At 23.1% G+C, this 22,893-nt stretch overlaps 1 protein-coding gene across 2 annotated transcripts in view; it reads right to left on the bottom strand.

The window, feature by feature from the left end:
* Window positions 1–22,893, bottom strand: part of LOC122504358 (fringe glycosyltransferase) — a 199,878-nt gene that overhangs the window by 79,784 nt on the left and 97,201 nt on the right. For both annotated transcript variants that reach the window (XM_043615431.1, XM_043615432.1), the window contains exon 5: window positions 9,043–9,202. In XM_043615431.1, coding sequence (XP_043471366.1) covers window positions 9,043–9,202 — 160 coding nt within the window. The remainder of the gene's footprint in view (window positions 1–9,042; window positions 9,203–22,893) is intronic.

The raw sequence follows: 22,893 nt of genomic DNA, 5'->3' as shown, positions 1-22,893 counted from the left end.
TCAATTATTTTCAAAAAAATAATAAAATTCTTCTTTGAAATTCAATTATTTTTGAGAATTATAATAAAATTCCTAGCAACTATTTAATTATTTTCATAAATAATAAAATTCATAGCATGATTTCAATGATTTTTAATACAATTTTACAGGAATTGATCAAAAAATGTAATTATTCTTAAAAACTTAATTTCAATTCCTCGAAAAAATCAATTATTTAAAAAAATGTTTTTTTTAATATTTTTTGGAAGGACTGAATAATTATTTTTAAAAATTTAATAAAATTGTTTGAAACAAATTAATTGTTTTAAATACAATTTTAATTACATTTTTTTGAATTAATTCAATTATTTTTTTAAATTTTAATTACATTTTTTCTAAGAATTCAATTATGTCGATAAATAAGAAAATTACTCCCAAAAATTCAATTATTTTGAGGTAGGTATTTTAATAAAATTTTTTTCGAAATTCAATTATTTTCATAACTAACAGTATTCATCGCAATAATCCAATTATTTTTAAAAGTAATAAATTTCATCCAGGGTATTTTATTATTTTAATAAATTCTAATAAATCGTTCGCAAGAATTCAATTATTTTCATAAATAATGAAATTTTTTTTAGGAATTCAAATATTTTTTAAAAAATTTAATTTTATGAACAGAATTTTCCACAAGAATTAAGATATTTAAAAATTTTAAATTCAAACCTTTTTTAAATTAAACAACTTAGAAAAGTATTGTTACAAGACATGAAGATATCGATTGCTCCGAGTCGAAGACTCGGAGTGATCGATCTCTTCATGTCTTATGATAATTAAAGCTGGCCAAGTAATAAAATCATTATTTTATATTATAAGAATATTATTACTGTAGAAAAGTTTTAGAAATAATTAAATTTCAGATGGATTGAAAATTAAAACTTTAAAATTTACGGAAACTTAATTATTTGAATTTTAAATTGAAAATTCTGAAGAACTTTGCGTTTGAATAATTTTAATTCAAATTTCTTCGAAATTAGTTAACTTTTTTAATTATTTAAATGAAAAACTTTCGAATAATCAAAATTTTGTAAAATTGAATTGAAAACAATTAATTTTTACAGTTTTTGAGTAAAAGGCTGATCGGTCGTGTTTTTTAAAAAAAATTTAATATTTATTTTATACACGAAGAGAGAATAATATTAAATTTTGTAAAAATATTTTATAATTTGGGGAAAAAGTGAAATTTTAATATAAAAAATACTAAATTTTATAAAAAATTTGTGTAAAATTTAGTAAAGTTATATTAGAATTTAATTTATATTCTTGATATTTTACTAAATTTCACATAAGTTTTTTTAAAGTTGAGTATTTTTTATATCAAAATTTCACTTTGTCGCACTTTTTCCCCAAATTATAAAATACTTTTACAAAATTTAATATATATTTTCTCTCTGTATAAAAATTTTTACAAAAGCGTCTTTTTCGAAATATTTTGAATCAAAAGTTTAGTTTCCAAAAATGTGCACTAAAAACACAGTTTAAATTATTATTACCATAACAATTTTTTGCAATTTATTAATTATAAAAAAGTTTGTGAAGAATAAATTTAATTTCTCCACATAAGAACGCCAAGATCGCCACTAGATGGCGAGAAATCTCAATTTTGTCAACTGTCCTGCCGTCTGGCGGTGACCTTGGCGTTCGCAGGTGGAGAATTGCATCTCCATATTGAATCTCAAAATGTGCGTCAATATTCGTAATTCTACAATTATTTATAACCAAATTTAGAGATGCTGGTAATTAATATAAACTGATTTCAATTTCCAATTTACTTTCCTTTTCGATTTTGCTAAATAACTATTTTTTTATTATTTATCAAAATAGTAGCTAAATAACTATTTATCTACTATTTTGAAAAATAGAGTGCAAAAAGTAGTCGCTTTAGTCCGAGGCCTGCAGTTAAATAGAAATTCTGTTAAATATAGTTTTAACAGAAAATCTATATGTAACGGTTAAATAGTTTAAACAGAAAATCCATTTAACTATTAAATATATTCAACAGAATCGAAAAAATATAATTTTATAAAACCGTGTGATATATATCGATTGGAGGAAACTAACGAGAAATATTTTGTAAAGGAACTGTTAATTAACCTCTCGTTTTTAATGAACCAATATTCTTGTGTGAGCCTATACATATATATATATATTGTTGTCTCTGCTGGACGCATCGTTATTTATTGTATTTTCTCAGTTCTCTCTTCATATATGAGATTCTTTGGTATATAGAGTTGACTCCACATGGGGTGTGGTTGTTTCACGTCGCGACGTACGATTGCTTTGGTCTCGGGATGCACTCACGTGTATCTTCGGGGCCACATGGCACGTAAACATAGGTATCCCATTTAAGAGAGAATCCGGAATCTACACGGGTTTGCGCGCAGACTTGTTACTGTGTGACCGCAAACTATCTCTCTCGCTAGTATAACCACGTTATTAGAAAGCTAACGAGCAACCTAACTCTATTTTCGCTCTCATTGCCAACCATTTTTCTCTTATTATTTTTTCTACACAACACACTAAATTGCCCTTTTCACGTCAATCATATTTTCATATACGATCCATAATTTTTTATTATGTTTCATAAGAAAAAAAAATTTTTTTAGTGTTATTGTACGTAATTTGTGTAAATATTAAATTTAACGCGTCTGCACTCTTCTATCTGATTATAAATTTTTTTTTTTTCTATAATATGTAACTGAAAAATGTGGGAAACAGTTACTTTGTGTCTTGACGAGTGTGGACTTTTTTTTCGTACATTTGTTTCTAATTGCCAACTGTGAGAAATTGACGTCCCAGTTTATTGTTAGTTTTTCGCAATTCCTCTTGAGAAATAGCAACCTATTTTCTTATTTTCGCTGTAGAAAATTTTTTTTCAGAAAATATAGTTTACTATTTAAGGAAGAAGTTGACGCAGAAGCAAAGTTTAATTTATTTTTGAATAAAAATCACTAATTTTGACTTTTTTTCTCGCCTACTTATTTCTAGTAGGCGAGAAAGTAATTAAATTTTTAAATTTGTTGACCGATCAACAAACAAGAATTTTTTTTTGTTTAACTAACCAATTTTTTTTTTTGCATTATCATATTTAGAAAAAAATTATTGTCAGAAATAGAAAAAATTGAAGGTTTCTTTTTAAAATTCGTGGTTATTTCACAGAAAATTTGCACTCAAATAAAAATGATGATGCGGTAAAAATAAAGTTAAATAAGTTTAAATAAAGTTTTAAGAGATGAACTTAGAATAATGATCCAGAATTCGTACTTGAAATATAATTTTTCATATGCTTATTATCATTATTATTTTCGAGTCAAATGTGTTAAACGATCCATCAGATGAAACACTTTGTACATATATATGCGAGTATTAAAAATTTCCATAAGTGCTCGAGGGTTATTCTTTTTCCAATATGGATATACGTATATATATTCCATCCCTGTATTGGTTTACGCCCCTGATTCAACTGATAAAGAGAAAAGAAACGTATGCAGGGCTAGAGTTCGCGGAGATCGCAGCTGGAGATTTGCTCGTGAGATAAGAAAATACGTACACGCCAACTGGACAAACTGTTCGAACCGAGGAAGCGAAGCGCGACTGACGTAATTTAAATTCCAAGGATCCTGCCGAGTTACTGTGCACTTTTAAACCACATAAGCTCAAGATTCAATTAACGCCAACTCTATAATATTAATAAAACAAAACTAATGTAATTCGAAATCAAAAATTCTAATCCCCCTGAACTCTATTTATATTCTCCCCGTTTTTATATCCACATTCTGTATTTTCCATTAATAATCGCAATTATTATTACAATTTTTTATTCACTTTTTACCTTTTTCTTGTTTTTTATTTTCTACTACTACTACTACTACTACTGATTTTTATTTTCAATTTATTTTTCACCCTCTACTTATTTTTGCATTTTCTATTTGTTCTTAACTTACATAATTCCAGCAAAGAATATTTTTTTATCGATAGGTAAATTATACTCCCTTTGGCGCACAAAGTATACACACAGTGTACGCATTTTTATATTTTGCATTCGTTGCGCCTCAAGTATTAAAAAACAAAAAAAAAAAAAAAAACAAGGGAAAAATTCGTGTACACTCTCAGATGTTGAACAAGAATCCCTTTTCTAACCGTCGCAATTTAAATTCCGTGTAAACCGCCTTGTCCTTTTAACTGGGTTATGATACGATCGTTCCGATAGTCATAAAAAAGATACACGATCGACTTTCGCGAGATATATGTTGCTTTATAACGAGTTTTGATGTCCAGACAGTTGGTACTTGTTAAAAAAACCGGATAGTCGAGACGTTCAATGAAAAAGAGAATCGAGGGCTAAAGATCTTCTTGCTCTACATTTCAAGTGAAAAATATACAAAAATCAACGAAAAATAATCATTAAGGGGGGAGAGCGAAAAAAAAAATTTCTATATTCCATATTATTTCCAGTTTCAAGAGGGGAAAAACGTTTAAAATAATTCTTCTTCAATCGAGACAAAAAAAAAAGGAAAAAAAAGTTGTATGTGAATTAATAAGAAAACTATTAATAAATATTGATTGATGTCTGGGATATTTTTCATTTTCGTAACAAAGAAATAGTTTCTTTACTTTAATAATTTTTTTACTTCTATACTAAATAAATTCTTTACTTATACCTGATTATCGATTATTTTTAAATTTTAACTAATAAATATTCTGTAAAATTTTAAAAAGAAAAATTAAATATAGAATTGCACATTTTACACTCGATAATTAATTTTAAAAAAGTATCAAAAAGTAGCTTTCAAACTAAAAAAATTAGTAAAAAAGTTACTATCGAAAAATTAAACTTGACAATCAAAAAAACTCTTTTTAGACACTTTACAAAACTGACAAAAATTTCATTCTATTTTTAATTTCCCTGATTTTTTCTTAATTTTCCTAAAAAATATTTACTTCTATTTTATTCGGCTAAAAAATTAAATTCCTACAACGAATTTTATTATTCATGAACTAATTCCTAAGAAATTTGTATTATTCTTGAAAATAATTGAATTCTTACGAAGATTTTTACAAAGAATTTTTTAAATAATTGAATTCTGTTTGAAAATTTTATGAAAATAGTAAATATTGAAAATCATTGAATTGCGAAAATTTTTTAAAAATAATTAAATTTTACAAAGACTTCTATTAAAATTTTTGACTGTGTGGTATTTTATTTAATTTTTTTTAAAGCAATTGAATTCTTGAGAACGATTCTATTAGAATTTTTTAAAATAATTGAATTTTGCAAAGAATTTTAATAAAATGTCTCAAAATAATTGAATTTTCGTAAATTATTTTGATATTTATCGATGTAATTCAATTCTTTCGAAGAATTATTTATGTAAATAATTGAATTCTTGGGAAGAATTTTATTAAAATTGTATTTCAAATAATTGCTTTCTTTCGAAAACTTTTATTAAAATATTTGAAAATAATTGAATTCTTCCTTGGAATTTAAAAAAAAAACATTTTATTAAAAAATTGATTTTTTCGAGGAATTGAAATTAAATTTTTAAGAATAATCACATTTTTTAAGCAATTCCTGTAAAATTGTATTAAAATTCATTGAAACCCTGCTATGATTTATATTATTTATGAAAATAATTGAATAGTTGCAAAAGATTTTATTAAAATTTTCAAACATAATTGAATTCCTGAGAAGAATTTTATTATTTATGAAAATAATTGAATTCTTGAGAACGATTTTATTATGCAAAGAATTTTATTAAAATGTCTGAAAATAATTGAATTTTCGCGTAAATTATTTTGTTATTTATCGACGTAATTGAATTCCTGTGAAAAATTCTAATATTTTTGTAAATAATTGAATTCTTCCTTAGAATTTAAAAAAAAAACATTTTTTAAATAATTGATTTTTTCGAGGAATTGAATTATTGCCAAAAATTTTATTAAAATGTTTAAAATGAATTGAATTTCTGTGAAAAATTTTGTTATTTTTGAAAATAATTGAATTTTTCGATTAATTAATTTAAAATAGTATTAAAAATAATTGAAATTCTTAGATGAGTTTGATTATTTATGAAAAATAATTGTGTTCTTGCTAAGAATTTTATTAAATTTTTTTTCAAAAATTGAATTTCCATGAAAAATGAAAAATATTTGAATTGTTTTAAAGAAATTGATTATTATTTTTCAGAATAGTTTTTTGATTTCTAGTATTATCGAATTTAAAGTAGTAAAAAGGAGTACCTATTTTTTTAGTTATCATAATATAATATATTTAATATTTATAATAATAATTTTTCTCCCACTAAAAAACCGAAAATAAATTTAAAAATTCTCAAGAAAATTAAAAACAAGAGCGGAGAAATACGATAAAAATTGATATAAAAGGGGAATAAGGTTGTAATACTGTTGTAGGTACAAAATGTTTGTCTTTAAAATGAAATAAAGAATAAGGGATGCGATCGTGACAGTACCGAGGATGATAAAATCGCGTCCCCCCCTCCTCTCTCTCATTCTCTCTTTTTCTCTTTCTCTCCCAGCTACCGAGACCGATCCAGCACTGAACGAATGATTAAATCACGATGATATCTCGCAATGTACCTCGTAAACATGCGGCCACGAATTTATGATTACCTTTACAAAACGAAAGACCTCCCTGTGACATTCAGAGAGAAACATCTTCCCTTTCATTAAAGGAGCAGAAAACGGACATTATTCCGCGCTATGGCTTTCGCGCGCGAACAAAAATATCATTTTTCATAATGTCATATATACGTATACATTATTGCAAAAACTAAAAAGCAAAAAAAAAAAAAAAAAATAGCCAAGAATTTGCAAGAGAAACATATTCTTTTTTCTTATATAAATTCCACAAAATTTATTTAGTACTATCTGCGAAAAAAATTTGTCAAAAAAAAGGCCTTGGACGAAATTTAGAATTAAGAAACAGCATCAAAATTGGCATAAAATTTTTGAAATAATTTAATAATTTAATTGTATAATAATTTTAATTATTTTCATTACAATAACATTTTTTGTAATTTATTAATTATAAAAAAGTTTTTGAGGGAGAAAATGGTTTTTTTAGTTTCTCCACTTGAGAACGCCAAGGCCGCCACCAGATGGCAAAAAAAAAAATTCCAAGAAGAAACTGAAGTGCCATCTAGCGGTGACCTTGGCGTTCGCAGGTGGAGAATAGCGTCTCCATGTTGAATTAATTTCTTCACTAAATAAATTTATGAATTTTCTATATGAAATTTCATATTAATTTCAAATCAGAGGCTTTTTTAACGAAATACCTGTAATTAGTAAATTTATAAAAATAACGCCTGATAAATAACTATTTATCTACTATTTTGAAAAATAGTGTGAAAAAACTGTCAAAAAGTATCAATAGTCCCTTGAGTCCGCACGACCTGTTCATAATTTAAATAAACAAAATAGAAACAAAGAAATTTGAAAGTCCTAAATTAAAATCACAAGCTAATCTTTCGTATATAAAAATACAATTTGAGATTTGGCCATTTTTTTTTCCTTTTTCACTCTTCATTTCTCGACATATTTTTTATTTTCACGCAATTAATGTTTCTCTTGATGTGCACGTCGATTTGCCGTAAAATACGAGGCTTCAAAATTAAAGAGTGGAAACCAGTAAAACCGCACCTATAGTGAAGGCTATTGCGGAAAATAGTGATTTCACGGATGGACTCGATGAGAAACCGTGACAAAAAAAAAAGTGTGGACTTGTGGTACACACTAAAGGGACAGATTGCCAGGGGAGGCAACAAAAAAAAATACTAAATTCTTCACAGAACACACAAGTGGCAACAACAATAAAAAATATTATAAAAATCCCCTCGTAGTCACTAGAAAAAGACATTATTCCTAATTTAAGAACAATTTCTAACTTTTCTTTAATTTATCCTCTATTTTTAAACAATTAATTTTAGTTAATAATTAATAACATTATAGTGATAATTATTAAAAGATGACCGAGTGATAAAATTATTATTTTACTTAAAAATTCGGTAAAAAATAGTTTTTTAAAAAAATAATAAAATTTCCAAAGAGGTAAGAAATGATACAAAACCCAAAGTAAAACGTTTTTATCGAAACAATATATATAAACCAAATATAGTTTAAGTTCCCTATCTTCTTTTTCCTTCATCACCGCCTTCCTGTCTCTTTAAAGAACACAGGTGAGGTTGTTTCGCAGATGCATAAATTCGATAAGACCTCCCCGGTAGAAATGCAATGAGCTACTTACTTCAATAACAAAAGGGATAGAAAAACCTAAAGGAGAACGCGATACGAATGTTGTATATGTAAAAGGTTTTGATAAATTATTAGAATTATAAAGAAGCGATTCTCCTTTATACATATATATATATATCTTTAATGCTTTTTTCAAAAAAAAAAAAAAAATTACTCTCATACACGAGAGAAAAGAAAACGAATGTAATGTGCGCTCAAGTTTGCGGAAAATTTGCGATAAAGAAAGAAAAAAACAATTTCTATATAGTTGAAATCAATGCGGATGTAAAGTGTGTGTGGAGAGAGAGATTCTCGTTAAAATACTCATTTACGTTTTTAAAATTACTTATCTAAAACATCCCAGGGTAGCGGTAAATCGTCATCATGCAACAACCGACTAATTGCGCTTTTGATAACAACCGATATTCTATTCCGCATCTAAACTCTCGGGTATTTACGGAATATGTATTATTAGATTGCGTATAAAATTAAATGAGGCTGAAGTGCGCAACATTTTTAAAAAACGAAGATTTCTTGTAAAACTTTTACAAAAGTGGAATTTGAAATTTACATTCCACCCAATTTTAAGAATTAAATACTTTAGATTCTAACAGATATTTTATATCTTAGATTTTTAATATTTTATACTTCAAATTTTGAGTTTAAAACTATAAAATGCATTTCGATGTAGAAATTACTAAATTTGAAATATTTTTAAGTCAGATGAAAGAGAAAATTTTTTTTGTCACTTACAGATCGTTTTGTAGACTCGGAGCCTTGACGTAAAATTTCCAAGGGCGCTGGTATCGACGGTCTCCCTAGGTACCAATCCTCTCGTGGATTATAGTTATCCAGAAGCTTCAGCAACCGCGGCACATTCACGTAATTGTCATCGTCGAAATGACAGAACCATCTGTAAAAAAAATTAAAACAAACATTCGTTATTCTTCAGTTGCAATTAAATATTATCCCTTACTCTACTTAAACTAACATTTTCACTGCAATTTCGAATAAAATAACTTTTCTAATAAAATTTTCATGCTTTCCCTGGAATCATAGAATCATCAAAATTCTTTTCCATAAAATTTAATCCATGTCACTGTGAAAACAATATTTTTAAATCAATTATCTTTGTTATACAAAACTGACAAAAATTCCATTCTACATTTTATTTTTCTGACTTTCTCATAATATTCATCAAAAATATTTACTTCTTTCTTATCCTGCTCAAAAATTGAATTCCTGCAACGAATTTTATTATTCATGAAAGAATTTAAATATTAATAAAAATAATTTAATTCTTGCGAAGAATTTTATAAAAAATTTTAAATAATTATTGATTTCATTCGACTAATTTTATGCAAATTGTAATTAAAATAATTGAATTCCTAAGACATTTTTTATTATTCATTAAAAGAAAATTGAATTCTTGCGAACGATTTCATTAGAATTTTTTTAAATAGGGTAAACGTACCAATTGTCGAGGATGGTTCCTGTTGTCGAGTAAACAAACTTTGAATTTTATTTAAACAATGTAGCACATTGTAAATGAAAAAAAATAATAAATATTAATTTTTTTATGCGTTATAAATGTAAAAAAAATATATTAATATTATATAAACAAACAAATGAGACATTTTAGACAATATTTTTTGGTTATTACCATGGTAACATCGACAAATGGAACACCCTCGGCAATTGGTACACTTACCCTAATTGAATTCCTAAGAAGAAATTTATTACTTTTACAAATAATTGAATTCTTGTGATGAATATTGTTATTTATGAAAATAATTGAATTTGTCAAAAAAATTTATTAAAATACTTCAAAATAATTGAATTTTCTAGAATAATTTTGTTATTTATCGACATAATTTAATTCTTTTAAAGAATTATTTATGTAAATAATTGAATTCTTGGAAGGCAATTTTTATTAAAATCTAAAAGAATAATTGAATTATGTCAAAAAATCTAATTGAAATTGTATTTAAAATAATTGATTTCTGCTTTGAACAATTTTATTAAAATATTTGAAAATAATTGAATTGCTGTGAAACATTCTAATATTTTTGTAAATAATTGAATTCTTCCAAAGAATTAAAAAAAACATTTTTTTAAATAATTGATTTATTCGAGAAATTAAATTTTTAGAAAGGATTTTTTGAGCAATTCCTGTAAAACTGCATTAAAAATAACTGAAATCCTGTAATGAATTTTATTACTTATGAAAATAATTGAATAGTTGCTAAGAATTGTATTAAAATTTTAAAAAATAATTAAATTTCATGAATAATTTTGTTATTTATCGACATAATTGAATTCTTTCGAAGAATTATTTATGTAAATAATTGAATTCTTAAGAAGAATTTTATTAAAATCTGAAAGAATAATTGAATTATTTCAAAAAAATTTAATTAAAATTGTATTTAAAATAATTGAAATCCTACGATGAATTTTATTATTTATGAAAATAATTGAATAGTTCCTAAGAATTTTAATAAAATTCATCGACATAATTTAATTCTTTTAAAGAATTATTTATGTAAATAATTGAATTCTTGGGAAGAATTTTATTAAAATCTAAAAGAATAATTGAATTACTTGAAAAAAATTGAATTACAATTGTTTTTAAAATAATTTGTTTCTTTCGAACAATGTTATTAAAATGTTTGAAAATAATTGAATTCCTATGAAAAATTCTTATATTTTTGTAAATAATTGAATTTTTCCTTAGAATTCAAATAAATTTTTTTTTTTTTAATAATTAATTTTTTTTAAGGAATTGAAATTAAATTTTTAAGAATAATTACATTTTTTTAAGAAATTCCTGTAAAATTGTATTAGAAATAATTGAAATCCTGCAATGGATTTTATTATTTATGAAAACAACTGAATAGTTGCTAAGAATATTATATTTTTTTAAATAATTGAATTCCTGAGAAGAAAAATTATTATTTATGAGAATAATTAAATAATTTCGAAAAATGTTTAAAAAGAATTGAATTTCTGTGAAAAAATTTGTTTTTTTAAACTAATTGAATTCTTTATAAGAATTTTATAAACATTGTTTTAAATAATTAATTTTTTCGAAATATAATAAATATTAGAAAAATTTTATTTTAAATAATTCAATTCTTGTGGAAAAATTTATTTGTGAAAATAATTGAATTTTTCGATTAATTAATTGAAAATCGTATTAAAAATAATTGAAATTCTTCGATGAGTTTTATTAATTATGAAAATAATTTAATTTTGGACGAATGTTATCAATTTTTTTTAATAATTGAATTCTTTTGCGAATTTTTGTAAAAATACGAGATATTGAAAATAATTGAATTTCGAATATTTTTTTTCAAATAATTGAATTGTTTTAAAGAATTTAATTATAATTTTTGAGAATAGTTTTTTTATTTCTAGTATTGGCGAATTTAAAGTAAATTATCAAAAGAAAAAGAAAGAAATAGTAACTTTTAGTGGCTAAAATCTAAAAAAGTACCCAAATAGTAGCATAACGCAAAAAAAGTAGTAAATAGTAGGTTTTAGTAGATAAATGCGTAAAGTTTGATTCGATAAAAATTACTTTTAATTAAAACCTATTTTTTTGGTTAGCTACTTATTTTTTGATTAAAAAAATTTTTTTAATCACTGTGACAATTCCACTGGTACAGAAATCCAGGTACAAACCAAATTAACCAAATTTCTCTCAAATTGATTCCGCAATATAAATTCAATTTGTCTCGAGCGTTCGCACATAATAAGCAGCTGGACCGGATTAATTTCTCGTGAGCGTATTTAGATTGACTTTCTCTCGCGTTTATTGTGAAACGTGACTAGTATACTAAAGAGGGTTTTTCAGTTAATAAAATACAAGATGAAATAACGTGTCGTATATAGTATATACATATCAATACATGAACGGCAATTCTCACCTTGTAAAAGTTTCATTTTCGATTTTTATTTTCCTTAATTTTTTTTTCCCCACTTTATTTGTCAGTAATGACTCTCGTTTGAAAAAGAGGTGCACAGGCGTATTGTAGAGGGGTAATAAAGTCGGTCACTAAAATCACACCGGGTTGCAAAATGAAATGACCACATGCTAGCGCACGCGGACTTTTGCGCTGTTAAATCTGAACGTGTATCAACGGGTGGTCGCGAATTCGTGTGTTATACATATGCCCGTCTCACTCTTCTGACATCGTTAATATACCTGAAATTCCCAACTTAATGGCACACGATCATGTACACACATGTACATAAAATACTGAGGGACATGTTTTCTTCGTATTTGTAAATATTATATAAATAATACCGGCTAGCGGCTCTCAGATTGAATTTAAAAATAAAAAATAGTATCAAATCAAATTTAGAGGGTTCAACGAATAATATAAACTGATTTCAATTTTTAGTTTCATTTCCTTAGGTATCGATATTTTTATCGTGTTCGTTTTTTTAGTCGTGTTCGTTTTTTTAGTCGTGGAATTCATTTCTTCACTAAATAAATTGATATTTAAAATCTCGGTATAAGAAATTAATTAGTGGCTTTTTTATTGAAATAAGTGTAATTTTTTAAAAAAAAATTTTTCCCTGATTTCCAGACAAAATTTTCACTTTTTCCTTGACCCTGAAGAACATCAATAACTTCCTTTTTAATAAATATTTAATTATTACTATTTTTCTATAAAAATTAAGATTCTCCAATTCAATAACTTATTATGAGAATATTATTATAAAACATGAAAAAATCGAACCCTCCGAGTCTTCGACTCGGAGTTATCGATTTTCTCATGTTTCATAATAAATTTAAGATATCAGAGTGATAAAATTATTATTTTATATCATAAGAATATTGTAACTATAAATTAAAATTTTTAAAGATTTTAATTTGAACTCTTTTCAAAATTCAAATATTTCTAAACATTCACACAATGACTCTTCTAATATTCAATTACTGTCTAAAATTTTACCTGAAATTCATTTTTTAATAAATTTTTATTAGAAAATTTTTCGAGAATTCAATTATTTACATAAAAAAATAAATAATTTATTCAATAATTGAATATTTCTTAAAATTGAATTTTCATGAAGAATTTTATCAAAATTTTTTTAAATAATTCAATTCTTTCAGTGAATTTAAAAAAAAAATTCAGAAGAAATGCAATTTTCTATCATTATATTTAAAATTGTATAAAAAATAATTGGAATTCCGCTATAAGATTTGTAACTTATGAAAATATATTGAATTCTTGCAACGAATTTTATTAAAAAATTTTCTGAAGAATTTACTTCCTGTAAAGAATTTTATTTCTAAAAATAATTGAATTCCGGAGAAAAATATTATTATTCATGAAAATAATCAATTTCTTGTGAAGAATTTTATTCAAAGTTTTTTAAATAATTGAATTTTTCCGAATTTCTTAAACCTTTTTGAAAATAATTCAATTCTATCGATAGATTTTATTAAAAAGTTAAAAATAATTGAAAACTGACACAGAATTAAAAAAAAAATTTTTTTTAAATAATTGAATTCCTGTGAAAATGTTTATTTTTGAAAAGAATTGAAATCTTTTGAAGAATTTAATTAAAATTTCTTAAATAAATGAATTACTTTGAAGAATTTTTTTTTTACGAAAATAATTGAATTCTTTCGAAAATTGAATATAAAATTAAATTTTTATGAAGAATTTGATTAAAATTTTGAAAAATAATTGAATTCTTTTGGTGAATTTTACAAAAAAATTAATTATATGTTGCTATTTATAAAAATAATTGAATTCTTGCAACGAATTTTATTAAAAAATTTTTTAAAGAATTGAATTCCTCTAAAGAATTTTATTTGTAAAAATAATTGAATTCCGGAGAAAAATATTATTATTCATGAAAATAATTAATTTCTTCTAAAGAATTTTATTCAAACATTTTTTTTGAATAATTGAATTTCTCCGAATTTTTTAAACCTTTTTGAAAATAATTAAATTCTATCGATAAATTTTATTAAAAAATTAAAAATAATTGAAAACTGACAAAGAATTAAAAAAAATTCTTTTTTAAATAATTGAATTCCTGTGAAAATGTTTATTTTTGAAAAGAATTGAATTCTTGGAAAGAATTTTATTGAAATTTCTTAAATAATTGAATTGCTTTGAAGAATTTTATTTTTTACGAAAATAATTCAATTCTTTCGAAGATTCATACAAATATTTTTGACAATAATTGTATTCCTAGAAAAAATGTTATATTTTACGAAAATAATGTTATTCCACGACCAATTTTATTACAATTTCTCAAATTTATAAAGCGTTTTATCAACATTTTTTTCAAATAATTGAATTCTCAAGAGAAATTATCCTATTATTTATAAAAATAATTGATTTTTAGCGAAGAATTTTATTCAAATGTTTTTTTAAATAATTGAATTCCCATAAAAAATGTTTTATTTGTGAAAATAATTAAATTCTCAAGAAGAATTGTATTGAAAATAATTTAATTGTAGGTACAGGAAAAGTTTATTAAAATTGCAAGTTTATTAACTAAATCTTGTAAAGAATTTTATCAAAATTTTTTTAAATAATAAAATTATTTTTAAAAGAATTTTATTTAAATTTTTCGAAATAATTGAATTTCTCAGAACTATTTTAAATTTTTTTCAATTCTCTAAATATTTTTCAATTCTTTAGAGAAACTTCATTAAAAAATTAAAAATTATATAATTGATGCGAAGAAATATATAAAAAATTGGTATGTATTTGAATTCCTTTGAAATTTTTATTAAAATTTTGTTTTAATAATAGAATTCTTTTGTAAAATTTTATGAAAATAGTAGATATTAAAAATAATTGAAATGAATTTTGAAAATAATTGAATTTCTCCAACAATTTCGTAAATAATTGAATTCTTTTAAACAAATTTAATTAAAATTTTTGATAATTGAATTGTTTCGAAGAATTTTATAAAGAATTAAAAAAATAATAACTTTTGAAATGAATTTTTCAATTTTCTTCTAAACAGAAACTAATATTAAAAATTTTATGTGAATATTCAAGTGTTTGTGAATTTTACAGATAAAAAACCGTATCAGCTGCACATGGTGAATGCAGTTTATACCCACAATTTACATAAATAACGTGCTAACTCAACTGTTCATGAACTTAACAGCTGCACGTGCAATTTAACATTAATTAAGGTATAACAATATTTCAGTTATCAAGATACTTGAAAAACAATTTTAAAATCAATTTTGAATTTCAAACATAAAGACAAACAGTAAAAAAATATATTCTAAATATAATAACGAAAAAGTAAATTCTGCATTAATATTTTATGACTTAATGTTAATAGTTCAAACTACTAGTTAATATTAACAATACCAAGAGCTTATATTAACATTTTTAGGAAACATTTTTTAGAAACATTTTTTTTCTTAAAAAACATCTGAAAGTGAGAACAATTCCCAAATTATCCCCATCAGAGAGAACAATTGAAACTTGAGAAGAAGAAAATTGAAAACGTACTTTTAAAAAATTGAAAGTGAAAACAATTCCATTTAAACGTTTTCACTCTCATTTTCTTTTCAGAAACTCTCTCATCGCTTTTTAAGAGGGTAATTTTTCTTTCCTAGCACTTTTTAAACGAACGCGCGGCCCTTTCTTCAAGGTATACGAGGGAGAGTAACACAGACCATTGAACCAGTTTACAAGTTTTCAATAAGTAATAAAAAGTGTTGAAAAAAAGAGAAGGAAAAGGAGAAGAAGAAAAAAATTGTGGACGCTTACAGAAAACGTGGAAGAAATTTTACATTCTGGTGAATTGCTTTCCAGGAATATTTTAAAATTTGCGCGAGTATAGAGAGAGAGCGTCAGCTGGATAATGTTTAACTTGGAAGGAAAAATGCAAATGGAGCACATACCCCTCTCTCTCTCACTCTCTCTCTCACAGTGGTTTATTATGCGTAAAGGGAAGCGCGCCATCTTCCACATTTTACAACGCAATTTTAGTGCGATAAATACATATATCCACTTCGTTTATGGTTGGTAATGCTCAAGTAAACTCGAAGCGAAAATGCATTTATTAATTTAAGTAACAGCGTAATATATGCACACAATGATATAAATAATCTCTTTTCTAAAAATATATAACTCTCAGCGCGAGGTAGTTAGCATTATTTTTCACCTGCTTAATATCCACATGCTCTTTGCAGTTAACGAGACTTCAATTTTTAACGCTCTCCACTTTTCTACAAAATGGGAATGAATATGGCGAAAATTCTCTCTCTTTCTCTTTCTCCACTGGGGAAATTGTTTTATTAATTTTCTCGCTTTTATCCTTTTATAAAATTGGATTCAATTATAATAATAATTATCAGAGTTACCACAAAAATTTTTTTTCAAGTTTTTCCATATTTTCCCTGATTTTCAGACAAAATTTTCCCATTTTCCCTGACCCTAAAGAATAATCTGATTCACTCCAAAGATAATAAGAATGAAAAATTCAGATATTTTAAGATTTTAATTTAAAACCTTTTCAAAATTCAATTATTTCTAAAGATCCACGCTATAATGCTTTTAATATTCAATTATTATCTGAAATTTTAACTGAAATTCATTTTTAAATTAATTTTTATTAGAAAATTCTATTAAAATTCAATTATTTAAATACAAAAAAATAATTTATTGAATAATTGAATATTTCTAAAAAATGGAATCCTCATAAAGAACGTTATCAACAAATTTTTAAATAATTGAATTTTTTAGACGAATTTTAATAAAATTGTATTAAAAGTAATTGAATTACTGAATAAAATTTTATTATTTATGAAAATAATTGAATCCTCATAAAGAACGTTATCAATAAATTTTTAAATAATTGAATTCTTTAGACGAATTTTAATAAAATTGTATTGAAAATAATTGAATTACTGAATAAAATTTTATTATTTATAAAAATAATTGAATCCTCATAAAGAACGTTATCAACAAATTTTTTAAATAATTGAATTCATTAGACGAATTTTAATAAAATTTTTAGGAATAATTAAATTCTTTAAAAAAAATTTATTATTTATGAAAATAATTGAATTTTGGAGAAGAAATTTATTATTTATAAAGATAATTGAAATTTTCGGTGGAAATTTTTTTAAATTTTGAATAGAATTAAAATTCTGCGAAGAATTTTATTGCTTTTGAAAATAATTGAATTTCTGCAATCATTTGTAATTTCTTAAAATTGAAATTTTTTTTAGTGTTTTTAACTAGAATTCTTCTATAAATCCATTATTTTTATTAATTAATTAAATATATACTTAAAGATTTAACTAATTTTAGAACAATTTAAATTATTAAAATTTCTAATTACATACTGTTAAAATCATTTTAAAGACTTATATTCAATTATCATTTATCATACAGAATTTTTAACTGAAATTCTTCTGTAATTCCATTATTTTTAATAATTTATTTTTAAATTAATTCTTATTAGAAAGTTCTACAAGAATTCAATTATTTAAATACAAAAATAAATAATTGATTATTTCTTAAAATTGCATATACTTATAAAGAATTTTATCAAAATTTTTAAATATAATTCGTCTCTTTCGAAGAGTTTTAATAAAATTTTTAAAAATAATTAAAATTTTTCGAAGAATTTATTTAAAATTGAACTAAAAATAATTAAAATCCTCTGAAGAATTTTATTATTTATCCAAATAATTGAATTCTTGCAACGAATTTTATTATTTGTCCAAATAATTGAATTCCTGCAACGAATTTTATTAAATTCTTTTTAAATAATTGAATTTTTTGGAAATAATTGCATTTTTCATTCAATTTATAAAAATTATAAGAACAATTCAATTATTTCGATAAGAATTTAATTAAAATTGTATTAAAAAAATTTAATTCTTGCTATGAATTTTATTATTCATGAAAATAATTTAATTCTTATAATCAAATTTTATTAGAAATTTTAGAAAATAATTTTTTTGCAAAGAATTTTATGAAAATATTTTAATTGATTTATTTTGAAAAATTTCCTTGAAAATTGTATTTCAAATAATTAAATTCCTGTAAAAATTTTCTCGTTGCTGATATTAATTAAATTTTTGCGAAAAATTTGATTAATTTTTTTTTTAATAATTGAATTCTTTTAAGGACATTTATAAAAAATTTCTAAATTGTTTGTTAGGAGAATTATATTAAAAGTTTTTAAAATAATTTTGTTTTATTTTAACTTTTAGCTGATTTATAGTAGTCTACGTTTTAAAAAAAAGAATGAAAAATGTAGCATAGAATTTTATTAAAATTTTTGAAATTATTTAATTATTTCGAAGAATTTCAATGAAAATTTTGTGAAAATAATTAAATTCTTGAGAGAAATGTAATTGAAATTGCATTGAGAGTAATTGAATTCTTATAAAGAATTGTATTAAAATTTTCGAAAATAATTGAATTCCTTGGAGAAATTATATCAAAATTATATAAAATAATTCCATTCCTGTGAAGGAGTTTATTATACACATAAAAGTAAAATCGAATTCCTGCAAATTTTTTCCACGAATTTAATTGAAATTGTATTGCAAATAATTCCATTCTTATATAGAATTTTATTAAAATTTATTAAAAATAATTGAATTCTTTCAAGAACACATTTTTTCTAAGAATATCAAATTGAGACAAAACACGAATTAAAAATGTTACGAAGCAACATATTTGATTCGTTTTTTGTCTCAATTTCATATCCTTAGAAAAACTACGAAATTTTATCTAAAATTGTATTGAAAATAATTGAATTCTCTCGAAAAATGTTATTAAAATTAAAATTGAATTTTTTTTTTTAAATTTCGAATCTGAAATTGATCAAAAATTAAAGTTGTTGTATTCAAAATAAGGATGAAAACAACACTTACATACCATTGACATGTGCCAAAAAATAAAGTTTTCGACATAAACCTCAAGATCAAAAACTATTGCGTAAAGTAAATCATTAATCACACAGTTTCAGACGTTCATCAAATAATATGATTGATAATGATAAATAGAGTCAGTTGATGACCGAAACCTGCTTGAAAGCAGATACAATGAAACTCACCATCAATAATGCCATCGAATTTTTGATACAAACTATACTAATCAGAAAACTTCAAAATTAGTTACGTCAATCGACGCACGCCCTAGGAGGTGCAGTTGTTTAAAAAAAACACCGCATAAAGATACAGAAAATTGCAATCATAAATCAATCTTTATAATAGAATTATATTATGTAAAAAATGTCAAAAAAGAATTGTAAAAATTTAATAAGATTTGCATATATACACAATTTATTTGTTTCTTCTTCGTATTAAAATTTTATTTCAATAATTTTGAGTCAAATAATTAATTATAATAAATAATCATTATTATTAATAATAAGTAATTATAAAGTTTCTGAAAGTTGAGGTTAAATTTTTAATTTTAAAAAACAATAAAAAAAATAATAAAATAAAATAAGAAGCAATAAAAAAAATTTTTAAAAACCATTAAAAACTAAAATTAAATAAAAATAAAAAATAGAGTAAATAAAAAAGTAAAAAATAACAGAAATAATGAAATAATAAATGAATGAATGAATGAATAATATTACTCAATAATGTTGCGCTTGAAAATTGAATTTCCTCTGCGGCTCGGAAAGAGAAGAGAGAATAATAAAAGTTCACGAAGGAAAAAAGGATTAACTAAAGTACGCGTGTATAATATAGGTGGATGAGAGTAAATGAAGAGTAGTTAACCACTAAGCAGTCGCGGGAATGAAGTTAATTGCTATTATGGGTGTCTGCATGACGTATGAAATATATAAAAGAGAGCCGGATGTGCAAACTTAACCGAATTATATTTTTTATGACACGTCTGCCCACATTCAATGTTCGCAAATACCAAGGAAGCCCCTCTTCTTCCTTGTTGTTCTTGCAAAAAAAAAAGAAAAAAAACAAGAAGAAACTTGATGCTCAATCAAGCACGAAGAAAACAAAAAATATTTTTAGACAAAGAAAAAATCAAGGCCAAAAAAAGGCTAAAATTCATTATTGAAAAATTAAAAAAATAGAGATTTTTCATTTATTAATATTTTTATTATTATATTATATTTTATTATTTAGTTATTATTATTAAAAATTGAAAAATTAAAACTAAAAAAATGGAGACTAACTCTACTTATTATTATTATTACTAGCAAATGTTACGGAACGTGATATTCAATTTATTATTGTTATGCAAATTACAAAATTTATTTTCAAATATAAATTTTTTAAACAATTTCATAATCAAAATTGAAAAAATTCACTTATTAACTAAGTACAAAATTAATTATTGCAGTTCAAATTTTCAAAAAATTTAATAAAATTTCACGAAAGAATTGAATTATTTTCTAAAATTTAAATAAATCCTTCCAAACAATTCAATTTTATTTTTTTTAAATAGTAAAATCTTTACAAAAATTCAATGATTTTCAAAAAAATTTTACTTGAATTCCTCGAAAAGAATTTAGTTTTTTAAAAAAATTTTAACACATTTCGAAAAGATTCAATTTTTTTCTAAAATTTTAATAAATCCTTCGAAAAAATTCAATTATTTTAATAAATAGTAAAATTCCTCGCAATAATTCAATTATTTTGATAAATAGTAAAATTCTTTGCAGGAATTCAATTATTTTCAAAACAATTTTAATTGAATTCCTTGGATGAATTCAAATATTTTTAAGTATTTCCATAAATAAAATTCAATTATTTCCTAAAATTGTGAAAATTCTTCGAAGCAATTCAATTTTTTTTTATTTAAATACTAAAATTCTTTGTAGGAATTAAATTATTTTTAATCAAATTTTAATTTTATTTAAATAAAATTACACGAAAGAATTTAATTATTTTCAAAAATTTCCATAAAATTCAATTTCAACAAGAATTTAAAATTCTCTAAAAATAATTCAATTATTCTCAAAATATTTTTAAAAAAATTCTATATAAAAATTAAATTACTTTCAATGCAATTTTTAAATATATTCGTCAAAAATATTGAAAGAAAACAATTATTTTCAAAAAATAGTAAAATCCTTTGCAGGAATTCAATTATTTTCAAAACAATTTTAATTGAATTCCTCGGATGTATTCAAATATTTCCATAAATTTCAATTATTTTCTAAAATTTTAATAAATTCTTCGAAACAATTCAATTATTTTTTTAAATAGTAAAATTCTTTTCAAGAATTAAATTATTTTTATAAATATAGTAAAATCCTTTGCAGGAATTCAATTATTTTCAAAACAATTTTAATTGAATTCCTCGGATGTATTCAAACTTTTCCATAGATTTCAATTAGTGTTTAAAATTTTAATAAATTCTTCGAAACAATTCAACTATTTTTATAAATAGTAAAATTCTTTGCAACAATTCGATGATTTTCAATACATTAATTTTAAAATTGAAAATATTTAAAAAGAAAAAATTTATTTGATTCATGAATACTTGTCTCAAATAGAATACTATATTCGATTCGAATACTGAAATTATTGGTTCAAATCCAATTTAATTGATTTAAATAAAAACCGTTTTATTCCAGCAAATATATTTATTTGATAATAGACAGTGATTAATTGTATATTTTCAAATAATTTACTTGAATCAAATTTTATTTTCAGTGTAGCATTACACGAAATCTATAATTTGAAAAGAAAAAAAGCGATCAATTTAAAATTAAAAAAAATATGAAATCTTATTTACTGCAACTAGACTTAATAATTCTTATTTACTTTCAAATTGAGTTCAATGTACAAGAAATTTTGAAATTTTCTTTTTTGCACAAATGCCCCAAATATAGCAATCATTATCTGCACGAACGCCGTCAATTTTTTTTCTTATAAAGCAGGTAGAATTAATGTATTTTCCCCTATTTTTTCGCATCAATCTTCTAATCTCAATCTTTAAATTCTGACGAAATCGATCAATCTAGACTAGGATCGAGATCTAATAGACCATTTTTGTAAATTACTAACCAATTTCAGACGAGAATTGTAGAATAGAGAAATTATAATAGTCTCCTTTTTTTAATTGCAGAAAAAGTTATTGAGGTCCATATGTGTTAAAATTTAAGATAAAAAATAAAAATTGTTTATTAAAAAACTAAAAATAAAAATAGTAACAATAAAGATAATAAAAACAAAAATATTACCAATAAAAATTATAGCAATAAAAATAACGACAATAAAAATAGTAATAATAAAGATAATAAAAAAATTATAACAATAAAAATAATAATAAAAATAATAATAATTATTATTGAAATTCAATTTTTCAATTTCAAAAGAACAGCAAAAAAGATTTGTCAAAAAAATAATGACTAAATTCGATCTGAAGGCGTATATTTTACGAGGTAATTAATAACTTAATTTATGAACATTATTTTCTTATGAACATATCAAGAAAATAAATGAGTATATGCAAAATAAAAAATCAGACTTCATTTTAGAAGGGAAGCTAAAATCCTCGCTCATTTAACTTTAAGGTGCGTTCAAATGGTTTCTCGTATATAATATGTGAGAATCCATACGTGGGCGATTTTTCAAGGGGGCAAGAGGGGGAATCCTGC

Source organism: Leptopilina heterotoma, unplaced genomic scaffold (assembly GCF_015476425.1).
Source record: "Leptopilina heterotoma isolate Lh14 unplaced genomic scaffold, ASM1547642v1 Lhet_292, whole genome shotgun sequence".
Taxonomy (NCBI): Eukaryota; Metazoa; Arthropoda; class Insecta; order Hymenoptera; family Figitidae; genus Leptopilina; species Leptopilina heterotoma.
Note: the sequence above shows the minus strand (reverse complement) of the source record. Positions and strands in the feature narration are given on the sequence as shown.